The following is a 22,419-nucleotide window of genomic DNA, read 5'->3' as shown; positions in this document are numbered from 1 at the left end:
GGCCTTATTTCTCTGTTAAGAGTATTTAAGTGAAGGGTAAGCATTTTGATCAAGCAATTAATGACAATATTTTGCTGAAGAAATTATATCCAATAATTTTTCTTTAAATCAAACATCCATATGTGAATTAAAATTTACTCTTTATATACGTTGGAGTAATGTGATTATTCTACTATTGAGAAGTAAATAGAAATGAATAGAGAACTACAAAAGCAAAATACGTATGTCGATACGGAATGCTGTAAAATTACCATTGATGCAGTGGTGAAATCTGAACCGGTTTACTACCGGTTCGCTGGCTGCACATGCACAGTGTGCACCATGCACCAAATGGGAGGTGCGCAGTGCACGCCAAAAGGAGGCATGCAGTAAGTAGAACAGCGCACGAGGGGGGGTGATCAGCTGTGGCAATTCAGCTGTGATTGTCAGAGGCTTTTTTTTTTTACCTTTTAAAGGCATTTTTTTAACAACCTGTTTGGCAGAAGAGGTTGTAGAAAAAATGCTTTTAAAAGAAAAAAAAAAAAGCCTCTGATGATCGCGCAGCTCAGCTGGGCATGGATGGCGGGGGAGGGGGGGGCAGAGATTTTTGCTACCGGTTCTCCGAACCACCCGCTGCCATCACTACCGGATCATGTGATCCGGTCCGAACCGGGAGCATTTCACCCCTGCATTGACGGTATGTAATGTTCAATACGTTATGTCTTGACGTGTTTTGTTTTTATATATGTATGATTGTTTTTTGTGTTGTTTTTAAAGACAAGCTGTTTAATAAAAATTATTTTTTTAAAATTTACTTTGTAAAATAAAAACCTCTATCCATTTTGCTCTTGCCCAACAATTGCTTTGTAACTGAGGTTTTTAACAAATACTTAGGCACAGCGCAAGGAAGCCTTTAATCCAATCTCCCCGTCCAAGTATTTTGAGAGAAAAATCTTCCTGCTGATCTCATAAGGCTATATGACTGACTTCCATCTACCGGTAAATTAATTTAAAGCTCTGTTAAATGCTAACAAAATGGTTGAAATTCTTATGTTTAGCCTTTTTCACATACATATATATATAATTATGAATATTTCCAGTTTGCTTAGTGCTTGCCTATTATTAGCAACAAAGACTATATATGGGGTCTTAAATACTGCTGACCAATTGGGTTTCCTAATCATTTCACTGAAGAATTTAGCAAAGGGGCAGCAACTATGGTACAAAATAATGCAATCTGTACATTATCAACTGCGCTGCACCACAATGATGTGCTACAATGTTTCTTCTTTTCACCAGCTAAAGTAACAACTGATGTTCCTTTGTTAAAATCTAAGCAAAAAAAAAAATGATTAGAAGTTCAATTAGCACCGAGTATGACCCAATCACTGATTTTCATGTTTTCAGTGCATAGATATTGTTATGTTGACCTTACTTCACAATGTAATTTGATATTCCTCCCACTGTTTATTAGCAATCACTTCCTATTATTGTAATGTTAATATTTAGGGCAGAGTTCAACCTGTTGTAGAGTTATAATGAAAAAGTTATTGAACGTTTATAGGTTTAAACTATAATGGAATTGGAATTCTTCCACCATTCCCAGATGAGAATTAGAAGGAAAACACATTAATACATGGAGTGGTTCTCTATTTTTCATTTCTGTGGCAGTAATTTTGAGACCGCGAGACTCAGAATTTAAGAGAAGCTTTCTCGTCTCTGTTGCCCTACTAATGTAAGGGCTTCCAAATCCCACAGCTACCAGTCTGAATGGGAATACCAGATCTAAAGTAATCTCATATCAAGTGATTCTGATTTTTTTCTGGAAAAACCAGCTTCTTCCTCTTACTAGCTTTTTCTTCCTTCCATCCAATTATGTCTGATTCTCAGAGATTGTTTGGACAAGTTCCTGGAGTTTTCTTGGCAAGGTTTTTCAGAAGTGGTGTGCCATTGCCTTCTTCGTACGGGTGAGTGAAAATGACCTTGGTCACCTAACTGGCTTACTATTAAGGTGGGGCTAGAACCAATTGCAGAGATGATATTCAGTAGGTTCTGACCAGTTCTGGAAAACCGGTAGCAGAAATGTTGAGTAGTTCAGAGAACTGGTAAATACTACCTCAGACTGGCCCCGCCCACATCTATTCTTTGCCTCCCAAGTCCCAGCTGATTGGGAGGAAATGGGGATTTTATAGTAATCTTCCCCTAGAGTGGGGTGGGAATGGAGATTTTACAGTATCCTTCCCCTGGAGTGAGGTGGGAATGGAGATTTTACAGTATCCTTCCCCTGCCACGCCCACCAAGCCATGCCACGCCATGCCCACCAAGCCATGCCCACAGAACCAGTAGTAAAAAAAAATAAATCCCACCATTGACTCATGTCAAAGCCTGAAGTCTTTACCACCACACCAAATTGGTTCTTGTATATCTTTTTAAGGATTCCTAAACCTCTAAATCTATTGGTGTTTTTTAAAAATACATCTGTGCACACACTCAGTTTCTTTTATATATATTCTAATACATATAAATGACTGCACATGAATAGTAGATTCCCATTTCTCAAGTTGTGCCACTGTTAAGTTTCATGAGACAATATTAAGATTGGGCATTATGTCTAGGAAGCATATTTCTAAGCCAAAAAGTAAACATCTCCTTGGCTTTTAAACTGGTGCTAGATTTTCTATGACAGAAATGAACATAGCAGAGCCTTCAGCAATGCATACTGTAATCAAATTAGTGTCATCAAATTTGCAGATGACACTAAGCTGGCAGGAGTAGCCAACACCTCAGATCCTGATATTGTCAGAAGACAATCTCAGGATCCAAAAAGATCTTGACAGACTTCAGCAATGGGCCCTATCCAGGTTCTGACCAGTTCTGGAGAACCGGTAGTGGAAATTTTGACTAGTTCGGAGAACCGGTAGTAAAGATTCTGACTGTTCCCACACTCATCTATTCTCTGCCTCCCAAATCCCAGCTGATCGGGAGGAAATGGGATTTTGCAGTATACTTCCCCTGGAGTGGGGTGGGAATGGAGATTTTACAGTATCCTTCCCCTGCCACGCCCACCAAGCAATGCCACGCCCACCAAGCCACACCCACAGAACCGGTAGTAAAAAATTTTGAAACCCACCACTGGCCCTATCCAACAAAATGGAATTTAATGTAGAGAAAAACAAGGTTTTACACCTGGACAGGAAAAACCAAAGGTACAAGTACAGATTAGGCGAAACCTGACACAAAAACAGTAACTGTGAGAGGGACTTTAGAGTCCTAGCGGACGATGACTTAAACACGAGTCAGCAGTGTGCGGCAGCAATCAAAAAAGCAAATACAATCCTTGGTTGTATAAACAGAGGCATAGAATCAAAATCACATGACGTATTAGTACTGCTTTATAAAGCCTTAGTAAGGCCTTACCTGGAACGATGCATCCGATTTTGGTCACCACATTACAAAAAAGATAGTGAGGCTTTGAAAAAAGTGCAAAGAAGAGCAACTAAGAGAATTAAAGGCCTGGAGACTAAAACATATGAAGAACAGTTGCAGGATTTGGGTTTGGCCAGTCTAAAGAAAAGAAGGACTAGGTGGTAGCAGTATTCCAATATTTGAGAGGCTGCCACAAAGAGGAGGGGGTTGTTTTCCAAAGCACCAGAGGCTAGGAAAAGAAACAATGGATGGAAACTAATCAAGGAGAGAAGCAACCTGGAATTAAGAAGAAACTTCCTAACAGTGACGACAATTAACCAGTGGAATAGCTTGCTTTCAGAAGTTGTGGGTACTTGATCACTGGAGATTTTTAAGAAGAGGCTGGACATTCACTTGTCTGAAATGGTATAGGACAGTGATGGCTAACCTTTTCTGGACTGAGTGCCGAAAGTGCGCGCTGTGCGCCTGAAACCCCAAAATGCAATATGTGCGTGGCCTCGGGCATGCATCCCACGCCCCCATGCATGCATGCATGGCCCCCCATATGCCCCCTGCACATGTGCCCCTGCATACGCCCCACCCCCACACATGCACAGCAGAGACCCGAAGACCAGTTGGCCGGCGGGATGTGCATGAGTATGCATGGCGGAGCTGAGCTGGGGTGACGACTCGCGTGCCCACAGAGAGGGCACTGCATGTCACCTCTGGCACATGTGCCATAGGTTCACCATTCCAGGTATAGGATCTCCTGCTTGAGCAGGGAGCTGGACTAGAAGACCTCCAAGGTCCCTTCCTTCTATTCTGATTCTGGTTCTAATGACATTCAACTTAGGCAGTGGATCTTTAGTAAGAGATTATATTGCTATGAATCCCATGCTGTAAATAATGTATACATTAAGAATATTTATGTAAGCAACATCTCATACATTCACATATATTGAGCAACAAGCATTTATCTGGTTCTGGCAGTTATATCAGATGGAAACCACATAGAATATATGCATAATCTAAGGCCTTATTTGCAACAATATTTGATTTTATTCAGACAAATAAAATCTGTGGTGAGATTCTTGACTCAATGTATTTTGTAGGAAACCAACAGGCACAGGATTAATTTCTCCCAGACTCTACAAATAACAATTCTTTCAACTAGAGAATAATTCTCATGCTGCAATGCGTGGTAAAAAAATGTTTTTGGGAGAAAAAAAACACTGCTTAAGAAATTGTTAAAGAAAACCATGGAAATTAGTATAAGCAGAGCCTAGTCACATTATGGAATATTTTCATTAAGTAATTAGTAATTTATTAATTATTAATTACTTAGTATTAATTATTAGTAATTCATTAAGTAGCATTAATTTTCATTAAGTATTGCCGTGTCTTTTTTCAGTGGATTTCATCCTCATTTTTTCCCAAGTACCTGCAAATGTTCATACAATGATTCATAAGCAATCATGAGTTTTTCTAAATTCTGCCTACAATTTCTTGTAATAGGGCAACCTTTTAATCAGCTGGTAGGGACCTTAATGTTAATATTGGCAAGATTAATGAAAGACAAGTAAATATGGAAAAATTAAGCTAAATGGATTCTAACCTACCCTTTTATACAAGAGGAAATTGTGTATAATTGAAAAGAAGAGGACATTATGATCAATATATGGTAAATCATGACTCCACGAAGCCATGTTATCGGGTTCATGATATCTAAGATATTTGGAGCCAACCAAACTGTCGAAGGTTGATGCAAACTAATTTGAAAAGTATACTTGCCTGCATAACCATATCACCCCATACAGGCTGCATCCTTAAATCATCAGATAAGCACTCAAAGGACACACAAAATTAATAGATAACTTTAAAAAGAGCTCCATAACAGGTATTTAGTTTTAGCAATTTACAATAGCAATTATATACTGCTTCTTCTCTTGAAAAAGCAAGGTGGGATACTTTCCCTCATTTTATCTCCATAATACAAGTTTGTGAGGGTCCTTGGTGCTCTCCGAGCGTGGTGGTTTTCTTGCAGATGTTTCATTACCAAACTAAATAACAGCATCAGCTTTTGTGGGAGAGGGAATTGCTCTCATTTTATATTCTGGTGGTTTGCCCTGTCAAAGTAGGCGGGAGTGGTCTTGAAGGTTCCTTGGTTGGGCTGTTTATTGTTAGGGTGCTTGGGGTATTGTTTGCTTCTTGCTTGGTTTTATGAGGTAGGTTTGGCTGAGAGAAAACAGCTGGCCAAAAATTACTACTAACTTCTCTAATAACGTGGAGCTCTGAAAAATACAGAGCTCCACGTTGGATTATATTCCTATGGGAAGAATGTCTCAAAGCTCAAAGTTCCTTTTGTTTCTCATTTCCTACCACCTGCTGCCATACTGTGCTGCGAAGGAAGGGTCTAACCTTTTTATGGCAGAGTTCTGAAAGGATTATTTACAGAAGTTTCTTTTGAACAGTCTTTTTTTTTTTTTAATTTTGATTTATATACCGCCCTTCTCCGGAGACTCAGGGTGGCTTACAATGCGTTAAGCAATAGCCTTCATACTTTTTGTATATTTATACAAAGTCAGCTTATTGCCCCCACAACTGGGTCCTCAATTTACCTACCTTAGAAAGGATGGAAGGCTGAGTCAACCTTGAGCCTGGTGAGATTCGAACCTGCAGTAATTGCAGGCAGCTGGTCTTAATAACAGGGTGCTTTAGACCACTGTACTACCAAGGCTCTTTTTGTCTGAAGTCACATTTTGCTTAGTGTCTATGGATATCTCCCAAGATGCCCTACGCGCATCTTGGAATATAGCTCCACCATTTCCTACTAAGATGACTATGATGCAATGGTGGGATGCAATGGTGGGTTGCCCCCAATTCGCACAGATTCTATAGAACCGGTAGTAAAACTGGCAGGAGGCCCCGCCCACTGACCCTGACGTCATTAAAATGCTTCTGTGCATGCGTAGAAGCTTCTGCGCTTGCACGCAGCCCCGTTACAAACTGGTAGTAAAGGTAAATAGAACCCACCCCTGCTATGATGAACACAGCATCATGAGTTTTGCAATCCAAGATTAGTGGAGAATTTTAGAGAGCAAAAAAATCTTGCAAATGTTCTACCATTGAGTAACGGCTACTACTGCATGTGAACAAATGCATTTAATGAAGGGTTGGCAACCCATTCTGACTCAGGATACCTCTTTCTCAATCAGCACCCCAACAGATTTCATCAAGATTCTGCTCAAAAGACTGTGATGCGAACATGGGAGATTTATGAGTGCCACTTTCCTCTAAATTATATGGCTGAGTTTCAGCATTATGGTGAGGACAGAGGGAGAATTCATTGGTAATATTTAAAATATTTTAAAGTATGGATCTGAATCATGTAGCCTGTGACCTATGACAACAAAAAACACAGTGCTATGACACTTATCAAGAGGCTTTTTTGATTGAGCGTATAGTCAAGGAAACACTCATCATGTTTCCTAAAACACTGAACACCTTCAGTAGAAAAATGGATCTGGAGGATTTTCTTGATTAAATAAGAGAGTCTTTCAGACAGGAAGGCCCAGGTATACATTATAGAAAAATAGGTTCTTTTCAGAGCATTCTCATGACACAAGTTAAAAACATTGTGTCACATTTAAGATTTTATTGCAAAAAGTGAAACTTGTCCAAGTACATGGTGGGTTTTAGTTTTAACTCTGCATAAATAAAGCAGTTAATCATGTGCACCAATGTGTAGAACAATGTTTCTCAAACTTAGCAACTCTAAGAGGCATGGACTTCAACTCCCAGAATTCCCCAGCCAGTCATCAGCAGCAAAAGCTATTTCTGAGTAGAGTTATATATCATAGTGTTAAACATGAATTTCAAATTTCAGTTCCAAATTCTGAAAATAAATAAAATAAATCTTAATTGTTATGTGGCCGATTACATTAGTAGATATCTGGCACTGAGTTTGTTTAGATGGCAGCAAATTTTTTCAGTGTGACAGCTGCAACTGACACACATTTATCTTATTCAGGAGAAACATTTTTTTAAAAATTGCATCTGCAGTTCCCGGAACACCATTATTGCTACTTTTGATGACAGATCCTTTGAGATGTGACACATTCCACCAGTTATGGCAGAGAAAACATAAGAGAATCACTTTTATTTCGCTTGCTAGAGCTTTATATCCTGTTTATATAAAGTCCCTCCTTCCAGATGAACTTCACACTGTTTTTCTTCTTCTTTGGTAGAGGAAAATACCATTTTAGAATGGCACTACTAAATTGCAGTTTGAAGCTGTTGTACATAATCTTTATAGCAGCTGGAAGTGTAATTAGCATAAAATCCAAATGGTCTCATTAAACATTTCTCCCTGTAAGTCTGGATACATTGAAGGATCTCCCCCCCACCCCACCCCAAATGTGTCATTTAAAGCAAAAGCATGAGCGTGAGTACATTCTTAAAAAGCCTTTTCAATCCAGTAAGTCATAGTTTGCTTCTTAATGGTTATAAATTTGCATTGCTGCAGATTTTTAAGAGGTTGCAAAAGATTCAGCTGCAGAGAACCTTAATAAAGATCTCCTTTCGTTGGATGTCCATATTATCAAAGTCTCATTTAATAAAAATAGACAATTGCAACAACTAATGCCAATTTAGCATTAGGTGAGAACTATTTTTGTCATAATAGAGATCCACCAAATAACATTTGTATATTATGCCTTCTGATCTGAAAATTTACATTTGGAAAAATATATCAATCAATCAGAAAGTGGAATTCATAGTTAGGATCCCCCTTCTTTATTCTAACATTCTGACAACATTCCTGTCCCTGTTGTGGTCCGCCAGCAGCCTGCGGAACTGGCAGCGGAGTCGGACACTGAGGAGGCTTGGGAGGACAATGGGCCAGTCCTGGAGTCTGGTGAAGACCCGGCGAGGGCTCTCCGTTGGAGGCAGAAATGGGGACAGGGCCACCTGGGAGCGCTGCGCGGACTCCGGAGCCTGCAGAGGCAGATAGCAGAGAGGCAGAGGAACAGGAGGAGCCTGTTCCTAGTGCATGCATGTGAAGAGCTGCCTGAAGGCAAGAGGCAACTAAAGCAAAAAGGACGACTTGGGAGTAAGGCCAGGAGATGATTTGCCTCTCCCAGAAGGCTTAAAAGAGCAGCAATTGCTCTTGGGATCTTTGTAGGAAAGCAACGTTGCTAAATTTGTTTCTTGTTGGGGTCTCTTGCTTCTGAACTTTTGCCAAGAAAAGCCTTTGGCAGAGTGCCAAAGTAGACAAAGGTTGGTGATAAGTCCGAAGGACTGTTTATGAAAATTTGTTTTGGACTTAATTTGGACTAAGATGGGAATGAAGTAATTCTCAGCTGTTCTAATAAAATATGTTTGTTTAGGACTGATTGTGTCTGGTAATAACTACTTAGGCCTAGGTCACAACAGTCCCATGTCAGGAACCCCAACATTGTAGGGTTGAGTATACATATTATGCTAATTAGCATGAACCCAGAGGTTGGGATTTTAAGCTATGGTTTATGTTTAACATTATGCATCAACCCAACCAGAGTGGTTCTTCAACTCAATCAGCTCATTAGATCACATTCTATATAAACCTTAGCTTTGAATCTGTAATACAAGAATAAAATACTGCAACTAGTCCTCAACTTTGCTTAGTGGCCATTCGAAGTTACAACAGCACTGAAAAAAGTGTCTTACAAATGGTACTTGCACCTACAACTATTGCCTCATCCCTATGAATATGTGATCAAAATTCGGGTACGTGGAAATAGTTTCCGTGTCCTGGGTTCATGTGACCATCATTTGCAACCTTCCCAGCCTGCTTCTGATAAGCAAAATCAATGGGGGAAGCCAAATTTGCTTAATGACCACATGATTTACATGATACAGTGATTCACTTAACGACTGTGGCAAAAAAAAAAATCATAAAATTGGACATGAGTCACATAACAACTGCCTTGCTTATGTAGAAAGTTAGCACCTACCCCTCCTAGAAGAATGAAATATTTTAGGAAATATTAAAAAGGTAGAATATTATATTTCCCCTAAAAGAGAAATAGAAATCTTAAGGGAGACAGAAACTCAGAGCTTCAGCTCCCTGCCCCCAGAAGATATTTGGTGCCCATTGAGAAGGACTGGGCCAGCCTATCTACAAAACAAAAGACCTTCAGCTCCAGGGTGACGGGATTAAGACATGATCCTCCAGGACATAATAGGATTATCTAACAGCAGGGCTCACTGCATTGCAAAATCACCTGGGGACATTGCATCTCCAGGCTTCAATCAAACTTGATTCAGACAAATATGACCCTACATGGCCCTATGGGAGTCTGACTACAGCCAATAGAATACATTTCTTGCACAGGTACAGGAAGCTCAAGGGCAAGCCCAAGAGAGGGTATAAATAACCCTCACTCTCCACTCCATATGGTCAGCTTCCCAGGACCTCAAACCCATGTGATCCTGTCCATCAATAAACCACCTTTCCAATCAGCCTCCATGTTTCCAGTGTTTTTCTCCCTGCTTGGAACTGAACCAGATGGATATTTCTTCCAACACTAAGCAACAGAAATTGTGGTTGCAAGCTGAAAACTACCTATTATGGCTAGACATACATAGGAATTCTCAGCTGAAACTGAATTTAAGTACTATGAGTGGTAAGAAGTTGAGGTGAGAGACTTGATTATGCAGGTGTCTTCCACTAATTATTATTTCATATATATGGGGTGGGGGGGAAATCCCTTTGAGAATATGAATGAAGAAGTGGAAGGTACTGGACAATCCCTAAAACCTCTATTTTACAGAGAAAAGCCACTGACAATGTTTTCCTCTTTTGGTGATCACCAAAAGGTTAACAATATTCTCAATGACTCTGGGGAGAAATTATGCTACCTTCATAATTAAAAAGCAACTCATCAAAATCCTAGGGTGTGTTGCAGGAAATAACATTGCAGGTATATTTTCATCAGACGAGAACAAGGCCAAGTGTTTTCGGTGTTCTACAAAAGTGTCCACCACCTGCTCTCTTGTCTACATTCCCGAGGGATGCAGGCTTTGTGGCCCTAAGTAGAATAGCAGAAAGTTCAAGACATAAGTAGAACTGAGGTGCTTACATAATTAAAGGATTTTTTTTTTTAAAAAAAAACCCTTCCCCTTGAGGGTTTGGATTGTTCAAATACCGTGCTTGAAGTGATTAAGTGTCTGAATAAGCTCTAGATTGCTCTCTTTCTCCCTCTCAGATGGAAATTGATTTGAGGGTACAGTATTGCTTTGTCATTAGCAAAAGGTTGAAAGAAAAACAAGGAGGTTTGCTTAAAAATGATTTTGAGCAGGCACTAGAATACGACTACATGCTGTATAGTCATGGCTACATATACAGGACTACTTTGTTCCAAGTACAGGTAGTCCTCGACTTACAACAGTTCATTTAGTGACCATTCAAAGTTTCAATGGCACTAAAAAAAGGGTTTATGACAGCTCTTCACAGTTATAACCATTGCAGCATCCCCATAGTCATGTGATCAAAATTCAGACACTTGGCAATCTCTATATATAAAAGTGAAAACCACTCACACCGTAATCACGAAACCTCCAGAACCGTAAAGCCTACAAACTTGAAATTTGCCACTTTTGTTCCTCTTGGCTTCTAGATGCTCACTAAGAAAGGATTTTTCAAAATGACCATCAGACCATTAGTATTTCCTATATTATGATTAGCACACTCTAATGCTAAGGAGTTCTACTCCCTCTCCCCATCTGAAAAGAAATCTGTTCTAAATGCAAAATACAAGCAGAGGAGAGGAGTTTCACTTTCAGTTTTACTTTCACAGCAGCAACCAGAGGATGGGATATGGGAGGCTTCTGTGGGGCAAGCCTGAGGGAGAAAAGGGGATAGGATAGAAGAGGCTTCTGTGGGGCAAGGCTGAGGGAGAGAAGGGGATAGGATAGGAGAGGCTTCTGTGGGGCAAGGCTAAGGGAGAGAAGGGGGTAGGATAGGGGAAGCTTCTGTGGGGCAAGGCTGAGGGAGAGAAGGGGGTAGGATAGGAGAGGCCTCTGTGCAGCAAGCCTGAGGGAGAGAAGGAGGTAGGATAGGAGAGGCTTCTGTGGGGCAAGGCTGAGGGAGAGAAGGGGATAGGAAAGGGGAGGCTTCTGTGGAGCAAGCCTGAGGGAGAGAAGGGGAGAGGAGAGGCCAACCATAACTATTCATTAATTTTCAAGCTGTATGTGTCAATTTATCAAGCCAGATCACATAGTTTTGTAGCGAAGCACGGGTAGCCAGCTAGTTGGTTCATATTGCAGTGTCCCGGGTCATGGGATCCCCTTTTGCAACCTTCTGATCAGTAAAGTCAATGGGGAAGCCAGATTCACTTAACAACCGTGTTACTAACTCAACAACTGCAGTGATTCACCGAACAACTGTGGCAAGAAAGGACATAAAGTGGGCAAAATTCACTTAACAACTGCTTCACTTAACAATAGAAATTTTGGGCTCAATTAGGTCGTAAGTCGAGGACTAGCTGTGGTGTGTTATCCTTAGCAGCTGCTGAGGCTTCCACTATCTTGTGTTACTTAGCACTTAGTTACTATTTCAATGCATTTCTGTACATCGCAAAAGCTTGTTGCCATGTTCAAGGCAGGTCCACACGGTGAGACTAGAAAATTGGAATCCATGATTGAGCCTTTATTCTTAAAGAGGATGAAGTGATGCTTGAAAAAGGTGCTTACAACATGGCATCAGAGTTCAGCATACCATAGTCTTCTGACTATGCAAAAACCATATTGAGCTAACCAATGTACAGTATGCTACTTGTAGAATGTTCTCCCAAATGTATAGTTTGCGTTTTTCATATGTTTGGATCAGATATTAAAATACATAGCCTTCTTCTTCTTGTGCCATATCCGTCATCGGACATTGGCGATCCTATTTTTATCAACAGCCGCATGAAAAAGTACTGTTGAGTTTTATCCAAACCAGTCCCTTAGATTTTGAAGCCATGATGTTCTTCTGCCTGGACCTCATTTGCTTTCAATCTTTCCTTGGAGGATTAAGTAAAGTATGCTGTATTTTTCTGGGTGTCGCATCACATATCCAAAATATTCTAACTTCTGCTTTTGTATGGTTTTGATGATTTCATTTGGCTTTCCTAGGTGGCTTATCACCTGCTCGTTTCCCAATTTTGTCAACCCAACTTAATACGTAACAGCTGCCTGTAAATCCACATTTCAAATGCTTCTAGTCTCTTCAAGTGGTTTTCTGTCAGAGACCAACTCTCTACTCCATACATAGTCTAGCAAAATATAAACTTAATAGAAATAATAATAGATTCTGCCCTGAAAACTTAATCTACATATCTACAGTATGGCAAAGGTAAATGGTAATGGAACATGTAAAGGATAGCTAGATGCAGTTTGGTCTAGTGGTTAAAGCATCAGGCTAGAAAGCACGAGGCCTTGCATTCAAGTCCTGCCTTAAGCCATGAAAGCCAGCTGAGTGACTTTTGGCTATTTACTCTCTTTCAGATCAATCCTGGTTTGTTGTTATGGAGAAAATAGGAGGAGGTAGAATATGTTGTTGAATATGTTTTCTACCTTGAATTATTTATAAAAACAACGAAGGCAGGATACAAACAAACAAGCACATAAAAAAATAAAACAAGCAAACGCCATATTACAGGAAGTCCTTGATTTACAGCCACAATTAAGCCCAACATTTCTCTTGCTAAGCGAGACAGTGGCCAAGTGAACTTTGCTCCATTTTACAACCTTTCTTGCCACCGTTGTTAAGTGAATCACTGCAGTCGTTAAGTTAGTAACACGCTTGTTGAGTGAATCTGGCTGCCCCATTGACTTTGCTTGTCAGAAGGTCGTAAAAGGGGATCACATGACCCCGGGACACAGCAAAGGTCATACATATGAACCACTCGCCAAGCATTTGAATTTTGATACGTGACCAAAGGGAGGCTGCAACAGTCATAAGTGTGAAAAAGGGTCATGTGTCACTATTTTCAGTACCAATTTCAAATGGTCACTAAATGAATTGTTGTGAGTCGAGGACTATCCGCCTCGCCTTTTTTTTTCAACAGCAACTAATAACAATAACAATAACAACAGCACTTAGATTTATATATCGCCTCATAGTGCTTTACAGCACTCTCTGGGTGATTTGCAATGTCAGCATTATTCCCCCCAACAATCCTCATTTTACCGATCTCGCTTGGAAGGATGGAAGGCTGAGTCAACCTTGAGCCCTGTTAGGATTGAATTCCAGGCTGTGGGCAGAGTTTGCCTACAATACGGCATACCAACCACCGTGCCACTTGGTTTCCTATGCAAGTTCATCACCATTCACATTCAGCAAAATCACTGCTACTCCCTAACTTTGGCCTTGGGTCATAAGAAACATTTACATTTATCTACTTGCCCCAATAGAATAGTTCCAGTTACGAAATGATAAGATTTTATCTTCAGAGCCACAGTTTCCCACCACCTCAAGTAACTCTTTCCTCTTTCCCCCTGCCTCTTCATCCAGCCCAAAAGTTCTGCTATACAGGTAGTCCTCGACTTACAACAGTTCATTTACTGACCGTTCAAAGTTACAACATCACTGAAAAAAGTGAATTATGACCATTTTTCACACTTAGGACCATTGCAGCATCCCCATGGTCATGTGATCAAAATTCAGCCCGGTGGCAACTGACTCGTACTGATGACCTTTGCAGTGTCTTGGGATCATGTGATCCCCTTTTACGACCTTCAGACCAGCAAAGTCAACGGGGAAGCCAGATTCACTTAACAACGATGCTACTAACTTAAGAACTGCAATGGTTCACTTAACAACTGGGGCAAGAACGGTCGTAAAATGAAGCAAAACTCACTTAACAAATGCCTCACTTAGCAACATAAATGTGGGGCTCAATTGTGATCGTAAGTTGAGGACTACCTATACTTGACAGCTTGCACCCTAGTTTTAGGAAACAGAGTGGCGAAGACCACTTACTGGGATGAAAGAGCAAGAAAAGTTCCTCAAAGCCTTCTCGTTGGCCATGAAGGGAAATAGGATGTTTGAATAAATAGACATTTTGTCAGATCCATCAGGGCTCTTACTCTAAATTTAAGACATTTTAATTGGATCTCATACATTAATTACCTTGATATTCTCTTTGGCTTCCTGAATGAGCTTCCTATCTCTCATGCAAATGAACACCCACTTACCACCTTGGCTAGTTTATAGAAAAGCACTTTTAGCACAGTATGTTGAGCAATTTAAAGAGAAACCTAGAAAGGGTTGATTTCTGGAAGCAATGGTATCAACTATTAAGAGACATATTGGATATGCTGCAGTTTCTAAAATCTAGTCAAGACATATCTTATATATTACAGGAAGCAACAACAAAGATGGATAATGTAGAGGAAATTGATGAAAATGTATGCCAACGAAGCATCTGTACAAATTGAGACTTGGTGAGTAAAGACATGCCATGGAGAAAGATGGATTCTAACACCACAGTGTGCTCACCTCTTTCTGTGTAACAAAATGGCACATGTTGTGATGCATTTCCACTCCATAAAAGAAATGCCCTTGTTCATTTGGTTCATAGACCAAAGGTGGACAACTATGGCAACTTTATGACTTGTGGACTTCAACTCCCAGAATTCCTGAGCCAGCATGGAATTATGGGAGTTGAAGTCCACACATCGTAAAGTTGCCACAATTGCCCACCCCTACCATGAACTAACAAGGTGTTTAAACCTGGAGGCAAAGCAGTAGACTCAGTCTACTGGTGGCCCACGGGCCGGATGCATCACACACAGGCCATGCCCACCCCAGCTCCGCGAAGGGGAAAACATTGCGATACGTCACATGACGGCAATGTGACGCGGTGAATTTGACACCCGTGCAGTAGAGAGAAAAGTGTTAAGGGACTTCTGGTTTTGTCTTCTTGTTTTTTTCTGTTTCTACCTAAAATAGTGCTATTCTGTAAATTACAATAGAACTACTGTACCAACCACTCAAACAGTTTATAGCTGTTGAGACAATTGTAGAATAGCCATTTATTTCACTTTGGGGACAAAAACAAAAACAAATATTAATCCAATTCAGTGCTGAAAAGAGGCTTTCAACTTACCTGCTGATGTGTGCTTGAACTTTTCACTCTTCTTCTTCCTCCATTTCCATGGCTTGAAAAGTCTTCCTAGATTGGCAAACTTACTTCTCCTCCTTATAGGAGGGGTGTGTGTCCCTGGAACCAATGAGTCTGAACGCATTGCAGCCAGTCTCTCCACTTCCTCAGCTGGGTTGTCACAAAAGAAAGGAAAAGAAGAAAAGAGAAGAAAGCCACCTTAGTAAAACAGATGGGAAATATTTCTCCATGTTGAAGCCCCATTTGGAAAGTGCTACCAAATAAATGCTACCACATTAATTTGTAGCACTTTGCAACAAATGGTCACCAATAATCCGAAAAGAAGATCCCAGAGTCAGATAGAACTTTCCCTTCTCGATTATGAAGGAAGTTTAAGAAGATTCTTGAGGCAGTTTGTTTCCTGTTTATCTTTTAAAATACATGGGAGAACTAGAAGAGATCTGTATGACACAACCTAGAGCTGAACTATAACTCAAGACATTGCCTGTTACTCCTGTAACATGCATTGTCCAAGAATTATGCTGGTTAGTGCGCGAGTCTGGGAATCCAGCTTCTTTAAGAGGAAGTTGAAAATGCAGTTTGTGTGCCCATACAATTTCTGAATTTCCCCCTTCCTCCATTTCATTGAAGGAGGCCTAAATACCAGGGATGTTGAAGACTTTCTACACAGCTTCTGCAAGTTATTGCTCAAATTCTTAATTAAATGTTGCTGCTAAATGTTCGACAGTGACTTTTGTACATACATCATAGACTATATCTCCTTTAATCCACCATCCTGGGCAATCTGTCTTCCCTAAAAAGATGTCAAGACTCACATATGATTGATTGATATTTGTATTTTTTATTCAGAAATCTCAGGCAATCAAAGAACATTATGGATATAGAGGTGGCTGAAGCTAAGTTTGTTTCATCATTATGGATCTTTTTAGCAAGATTTACTGACATTCAAATCAATTGGAATATATCCCTTCAATGATTTTAAAGTGGTCTGTGGATATTTGGGGAAAAAAAGGTGGGTTACTTGATGTTTGATTAAATATCTTTCAATAAATACTAAAAAAAAATAAGATTGTATTTGTAGATGGGAACATTTATTTATGTAATATGTAAATCACAAATACTCAGTACCAATTACTGCCAAGCCCCTGCAATTAAAATTAGAAACGATAGTAAAATATTAATGATAAAAACCAAATAAAAGTCACACAGAATAATCTGCAATTATCATGATATTATCAAAATCAAATTATTACATGAGAACAGTAAATAAAAAGTCAATGAAACATGCAAAATATACATAAAAATACACAACAGCAATAAAAACAGACAGCAAATAAGCTATTGTGCAAGAAAGCTAAATAATCTAAAGAAAAATAAATTTTGGGATTTTTATTAAAACATAATACAGAATAGGGCAATTGACGAAAGGTGTAAAGGGAATTCAAAAGTGCTGGTACTGACACCAAATTGCTTGTCTCAGGTTGACACTGAGGTAAACAGATGGTTAAAACTCCTCAGGAGTGTATGGGGAAAGATAAATAACTGTTGATAAGAATTTTCTTCAAGGGATTCCTATGTCAATATCTTTCAGGTGTTTTAAGCAGACTGGTAAATAATTTATGAAGCTTCTATGGGAAGAACAGCCCCCTACAAAGAAAATGATTTTAATTTCACTCATTTGCAGCTTTATTTGGGGGCATACGATATATTTAATTCTACTTTTTATGAAATTTAGAAAACTGAAATGAAAATTCAGATTTATGTTTTTATTTGACTCCTCTGATCTGGCAGAGGTTTCATGCCTTTTTTTAGTGAATGCTCAACTATATTTTTTTCAACATAAAAGGCAGGTTGGAAAATACTGAGAAATATAATTTTGATCCTTACTCATATCATGAGCTTACCCTTTGGGATAACCCCAGTCTGAAAAATCACAGGTAAAGTTTTTTGAAGGGAACTCCTGAGTGAATGAAGGTATCAATATTTTAAATCAACATTAATCCATTTTAAACATGATCATTGTCAAGTATCACTTTATATATGGCAGGTTTCCCCCAACTATTAGTAGCAGGAGCAATTAGACAACCTTATAAGAATCCAATAATGTCTGATAAATAATCTTTTTTGAAGAAAAGTTAGAAACCCACAAATAATCAATGATCATCATTGATTTATTCTAAGAACAAGCCCTGTATATAGAAGCAATATTTAAAGTGACTTGTGCCTTTTTCTCTTTTCTGCCTGGCCTTCTTTTCTATAGAAACTAGAGAGCAGTTTTCAGCTGTTCCTTGCTTTTGCAATGATCAAATGTGCCTCCATGTTGTTTCCCACTGGCTGTTGGAGAATTAATTCTCAAAATTCAGTTAGAATAACTTTATGATTTCAAAATTTGGTCCAAATCAGTGGTGGGTTTCAACAGATTCTGACCAGTTCTGGAGAACCAGTAGTGGAAATTTTGAGTAGTTCGGAGAACCGGTAGTAAAAATTCTGACTGGCCCCGCCCCCATCTATTCTCTGCATCCCAAGTCCCAGCTGATCGGGAGGAAATGGGGATTTTGCAGTAACCTTCCCCTGGAGTGGGGTGGAAATGGAGATCTTACAATATCCTTCCCATGCCATGCCCACCAAGCCACACCCACAGAACCGGTAGTAAAAAATTTTGAAACCCACCACTGGTCCAAATGTCTTAGTTTTTTAAAGATCTTGAAATATTACTAATAGTGAAAAACATTTTGGATGATTCTACCCCAGTTTTTCTATAGACTAGAATATGTTCAAAGTAGAAATTTGTTATTTGCAAAAATTTTGGAATGCAGAGTTGATATAGCCTATGCTGACAAACCAGTAATAAGATTATTTGTGCTGGGGAAATCAGGAGATTCAGGCAGTTCAAATGTGTGTAAAGATTTATTGCAAACTTAAGCTCTCTACAGGAATCTGGCCAACTAACAATCAAGGGAAATGAGTGGGAGATAAGAAAGGCATTCAAGGTAGGCTGGACTTAGATCTCTTGTGGGCATGCAGGGACTCATGACTTATGATGCGTTTGACCCTTCTCTCAATCTCAGCCTGGTCATCTCCTACAACCTGATGACATTTAAAATGCTTCTTCATACTGAACATATCTTTAGGATATTTAAGATAATGCTAATTCAGCAATATTTTCCATGTTTATTGGACAGTCTAAAGAATGTTTAAAAAGCATTGGTTGCCCACTTCTTTATGCAAGAAATAGAAAATGATGGAGAGAGCACCTCTGTATATGATACAGACTTGTCCTATTGTTTTGGTTCAATACACGTAGTCTTCAACTTACAACTAGTCATTTAGTGACCATTAGAAGTTACAACTGCACTGAAAAGATGACTTAGGACCATTTTTCATACTTACGACCATTGCAGCATTTCCATGATCATATGATCAAAATTTGGATGCTTGCCAACTGGTTCATATTTATGATAGATGGTCGTAAATCAAGGGCTACCTATTTTGCAATGCATACATTATGGTTTAGCAAACTATATAGCTGCTAGCAACTGTGTTCTATTCAATAAATCATAGCTAAGCACATTGTGCTTAGCTAACCCATAGCTAACATCCTAGGTGAATCTCACATTTTTTTCCTTCCACATCCACTTCTTTCTCTTCCAAATTCAGAGCACCACAACAAATTGTTTAATTTAACTGAATCAATGGTGATGCTTAAACCCTCAAGATGAAGCCTCTGCTGTAGGAATGACAGGAAAATATGGCCCACATAGTTTAAATAGTTGACTCGCAGGGGTTAGGAGAATCGGAAAGCAGTAATTATCTCTTCTCTTCTCTTCTTCCATTTTATTTTTACTCCACATTTTGTTTAGTTTTCTTGAAGTGTTGAAGAACACTTTACACTTATATGAATCATAAGTAACAGATTTCCATAGGGCTAAATCTGGAACCAACCATATACTTAAAGGAAGGGCATTTTTTTTAAAAAAAGCATTAGGCTCCTTTCACACAAGCCCTGCCCCATCATCCTGATATTCATTGTTATGCTGAATAGAAGTGGACCCGTTACAACCATTCTGCTGAGCAAAAAACTGAGAATTAAACAAAATTGCTCTAAAGTAGTTCAGAATGATGCTATATGGATCCCCGTTCGCCTAGTTCTATAATAAAATACCATCAAAGTATATCATGTCCGTAACTCCACCTTGCTTGTATTATTCAGTTACTCAGCGGATGGCAATTATGGCAGCCATTATACTTTCTCTCTCTCAGTGGCTCAGCGGTTTCTTCTCCCCCTCAGTTTTAAGGAGGCTACATTAATTGTGTAGCTACTGCCAAAGAAAGAGTGAACTCTAATAAGCAGAATCTGTTACCAAAAAAGAAAAAAACCCCCAGCATTCTGAACAATTCACAGCAGAGATTTAATGTGAACAGCATAAGAGGGATGTCCTGCTAATATTTTTAATGTAAAATCTCATTCAGAAATATGTTTTCCCACATTGTTTGGGAAAACGTTCATGTCACAAAGCAGAAATGAATGCCAAGCATATTGGAGTAGGTACTGCTGAGACAGAGGGATTGTCTTTTGAATAATAGCACATTTAGAGTATTTCCCAATGTGAAACTTCCATAATTTTTTATCCCCACAATCTATAGAAAGAACATTGGAAAGATAATAAATGGACATAATTGGTATAATCTTCTAATCTATTAGCCAGCTTCAAATTTCCCTCCCATTGCCAACTCAGTTGGCAGCAGTGGTGAAATCCAATTTTTTTACTACCGGTTCTGTGGGCGTGGCGTGGTGTGCATGGTGTGGCCTGGTGGGAGTAGCAGGGGAAGGATACTGCAAAATCTCCATTCCCACACCACTCCAGGGGGAAGGATATTGCAAAATCTCCATTCCCACACCACTCTGGAACCAGCCAGAGATGGTATTTGCTGGTTCTCCGAACTACTCAAAATGTCCGCTACCAATTCTCCAGAACCTTCAGAACCTGCTGGATTTCACTCCTGGTTGGCAGTGCGAGGTTCTCAGGGTCTTTTGGAAGATCAAGAGGGTGGCAATGGGTCTCACATTGAAAGGAGTGGGAGCCATGACAGAAAAGTTAAGTCTCCTGGACCATGCCAGCTGCAATTCCTTGGCTGATGGGATGGAGACCATGTCTCTTTCTATCAGAGTGAATGAGGGAGGCCAATCCAATTGGGGTGAGACAGGTAACCTGTACCCATGCCATAAAGAGCTTTAAAGTTGATAACCAAACCCTTGAATTGGAAGCAAACCAGCAACCAGTGCCATTCGTACAACAGTGGTGTAACGTAGGCCACCCTAAGGGCCCCTAAGACTGTTTGCACTGCTGTATTTTGTGCCAGCTGTAGCTTCCAAATGCTCTCAAGGGTAGCCCCATGCCGTAGAGTGCATTGCATTGCAACAGTCCAAGCGTGAGATGGACTAACCAGGGCATGAGCGACTGAGTGCAATGACGATCTAAGAAAGGGCTCAACCTGAAGTTGTGCAAATGCAGAAGGATTGAAAGCAAAGGGAAAATACTTCTTTCTTTAGAGCACAAATTTAAACTACTGCATTCTCTGCTGACAGATATAGCCATCCATTTGGACAAATTTATAGGGGAGTTTGGACAATTTGTGGAATAGAGGGTCATCGTCTCAGCAGATACTGAGTACTTGGTAACAGCAGATACCAAGCACTCAGGGCTACAACGGAAAGGAGCCGTCCCTCTCATGTCTTCTTGGTGAGCTTCCTCAAGGCATTCCTTTAATCACTTCGTGATACATAATGCGGAACTGTTATGTAATGTTTAAATTACATTATCTTTATCATCGCTGTTTTATGTATGTTTTACTGAGGATAGTGCAAATGTTTTATCAGTTATTTACGGTGATGTACAGCACAGCTAATTGTCCTGAGTCTTGTAGGATTGGCATTATATTACTGAATAAATTGTAATAAATGAACTATAAAAGTCTTTCAGCCTCTTCTAATGTTCTCTAGGGAAATCAGTTGTGGGCTACAAACCCCAGTTAGGCACGTATCACTAGTTGTCCACATTTTTGCAGCCTAAATCTGGTAGCCCTAATTTTTCTTTTCTTTTTTTCCATACAATATGTCAAACAATTATTTAAGTGGACTAGATTAAATATGTCCAGCTTTTTATTTATTATTATTATTCACATTTCTATGCCGCCCACTCTCCGAGGACTCTGGGCAGCTTACACCAAAGACAGTATACTAACTAGCATATTGCCCCCAACAATCTGGGTCCTCATTTTACCCACCTTAGAAGGATGGAAGGCTGAGTCAACCTTGAGCTGAAGAGATTTGATCCGCTGATCTGCTGAACTAGCAGTCAGCTGAAGTAGCTGCAGTACTGCACTCTAACCACTGTGCCGCCTCGGCTTTCTCACTAATACCATCAGATTTAAATATCATTAGATCTGGGTAGATTGTGCTCCTAGGCAGTGGTGGGTTTCAGGTGGGTGAACCGGTAGTGGTGGCGGCGGGAGGCTGCACCCATCCACCCGGACATCATCACGGATACTCTGCACATGCGCAGAAGCACCGTGCACGTACACTCACAGTTCCAAACTGGTAGCGAACGTAAGTGGAAACCACTACTGCTCTTTATCCAGGAAAACGTTATCCAGAGTTTTGAGTACTCATGGAATTAGGCTGGAATGAATGCAACTCTTTGATGAAAATATAGACATTCCATAAATTCCCCCACTCCCAGCTTATTAAAACTGAAGAAGTTCACACAGTTGTAGAATCTCCACTTTCATCAGGTTATATTGGGTACTGTAAATGAAAATAACTGTACTAACAAGTATAGTTCTCTTCAGGAATTTCTTTCTCACGCTGATCTACTTTTCCAGTGTG

The 22,419-nt window shown here is 39.7% G+C and overlaps 1 protein-coding gene across 5 annotated transcripts in view; it reads right to left on the bottom strand.

The window, feature by feature from the left end:
- Window positions 1-22,419, bottom strand: part of PHACTR1 (phosphatase and actin regulator 1) — a 258,904-nt gene that overhangs the window by 71,478 nt on the left and 165,007 nt on the right. For all 5 annotated transcript variants that reach the window (XM_060682103.2, XM_060682105.2, XM_060682106.2 and 2 more), the window contains one exon: window positions 15,519-15,683. In XM_060682103.2, coding sequence (XP_060538086.1) covers window positions 15,519-15,683 — 165 coding nt within the window. The remainder of the gene's footprint in view (window positions 1-15,518; window positions 15,684-22,419) is intronic.

The sequence above is a fragment of the Pantherophis guttatus genome, chromosome 3 (assembly GCF_059756535.1).
Source record: "Pantherophis guttatus breed Tessera chromosome 3, ASM5975653v1, whole genome shotgun sequence".
NCBI classification, from domain to species: domain Eukaryota; kingdom Metazoa; phylum Chordata; class Lepidosauria; order Squamata; family Colubridae; genus Pantherophis; species Pantherophis guttatus.
The sequence above is the reverse complement of the archived record's forward strand: the minus strand, read 5'-3'. Positions and strand labels throughout refer to the sequence as shown.